This window comes from Limulus polyphemus, unplaced genomic scaffold (genome assembly GCF_000517525.1).
Source record: "Limulus polyphemus unplaced genomic scaffold, Limulus_polyphemus-2.1.2 Scaffold6330, whole genome shotgun sequence".
Classification (NCBI taxonomy): Eukaryota; Metazoa; Arthropoda; class Merostomata; order Xiphosura; family Limulidae; genus Limulus; species Limulus polyphemus.
Genome location: NW_013671940.1, coordinates 52,402 through 54,003, shown reverse-complemented (window position 1 = coordinate 54,003; position 1,602 = coordinate 52,402). Strand labels below are relative to the sequence as shown.

Genomic DNA, 1,602 nt, shown 5'->3' with positions numbered 1-1,602 from the left:
ATTATTAGTCTCAAAGTGGGTTCCTCGTCATCGAAAGTCCATTGACCTTGTTTGGAGCCACCTTGACACTTCCAACCAGTAAGTACAGAGAGTACGAAACTTTGGTCTGGAGCTGCTAAGAATGGACATTCCTGAACTAAAAGCTCTCTTGTTTCACATCGTCCAGTAGAAATTACATAAATGTCTTAACTGGGTCATGAAAGCTGACCTATTTACTAAACCCCATCTCCAAGGTATTTAAAAAATGCCACATAGGCCCTGTTAATGCTGTTTTAAAGTTATACATGACCACTTGGACACACACACAAAAAAAATCGATAAATATTTGCATCGTGCAAAACAGTGACGAAATAAGGTACATCAATGAGAAACGAGATACGAGTTAGTTACATTATGTTAATAAGATGATGAGAAACGAGATACGAGTTAGTTATATTATGTTAATAAGATAATGAGAAACGAGATACGAGTTAGTTATATTATGTTAATAAGATAATGAGAAACAAGATACGAGTTAGTTATATTATGTTAATAAGATAATGAGAAACAAGATACGAGTTAGTTATATTATGTTAATAAGATGATGAGAAACGAGATATGAGTTAGTTATATTATGTTAATAAGATAATGAGAAACGAGATACGAGTTAGTTATATTATGTTAATAAGATGATGAGAAACAAGATACGAGTTAGTTACATTATGTTAATAAGATGATGAGAAACAAGATACGAGTTAGTTACATTATGTTAATAAGATGATGAGAAACAAGATACGAGTTAGTTACATTATGTTAATAAGATGATGAGAAACAAGATACGAGTTAGTTATATTATGTTAATAAGATGATGAGAAACAAGATACGAGTTAGTTACATTATGTTAATAAGATGATGAGAAACAGTACAATATGGAGTATAATTTGGACTGTATTACCGTGAAAACAACTTGTTGTCAAACACACTTGATTAAACGGTTCGTCTTACAGGTTCCCCCGAAAACTGACGTTGTAAATACCTAATATTTAGTAAGTAATACAAAAGAAATAACGAAAAAAAAAACTTAATGCACGTGCATAGATTAATGACAGTTTGTTCTTCACAGATTCAGTTAGGTGTATAACCAAATTAGTTAACTTATGGAGGCCTAACGACAGTAAGTTACAGTGGTTAACTAATCAAACTGTTATTCTTATATTACGTACTTGTGACATTGAGTGATTTGAAACTCTATAAAGTTAAATTGTTCTGTTGGATTTAAAACAAAAAAATCAGACGAAGAAGTATCCACTACACCTCTGCACTCTGGTGGTGGACGATTCCATTGGATGTTCCTGTGGTCACAGAAGAGAACTGGACATCCAACTAACTGGTAGTTCCTCTCGCAAGAAAACCTGCAGGAACTCCTGGGAGGTAGTAAACCGCGAGAGCACATAATATATCCATGGTCCGGGGCTCTTAAAGATGGGCACCGCTGAGCTAAAATATCCGTTATTATGTTAATTTACCGGATTGTAACCAATTTTTACTTGAAGTCTAAGCGCTTTTTAAAACACACACACACACACACACACACACATATATATATATATATATATATATATA

The 1,602-nt window shown here is 33.3% G+C and overlaps 1 protein-coding gene across 1 annotated transcript in view; it reads right to left on the bottom strand.

Moving 5' to 3' along the window:
- Nucleotides 1-1,202: 1,202 nt before the first annotated feature.
- Nucleotides 1,203-1,602, bottom strand: part of LOC111089466 — a gene marked incomplete at its 3' end in the record, with an annotated part of 24,803 nt that continues 24,403 nt past the window's right edge. The window contains exon 8 of the mRNA XM_022402022.1: nucleotides 1,203-1,476. Coding sequence (XP_022257730.1) covers nucleotides 1,203-1,476 — 274 coding nt within the window. The remainder of the gene's footprint in view (nucleotides 1,477-1,602) is intronic.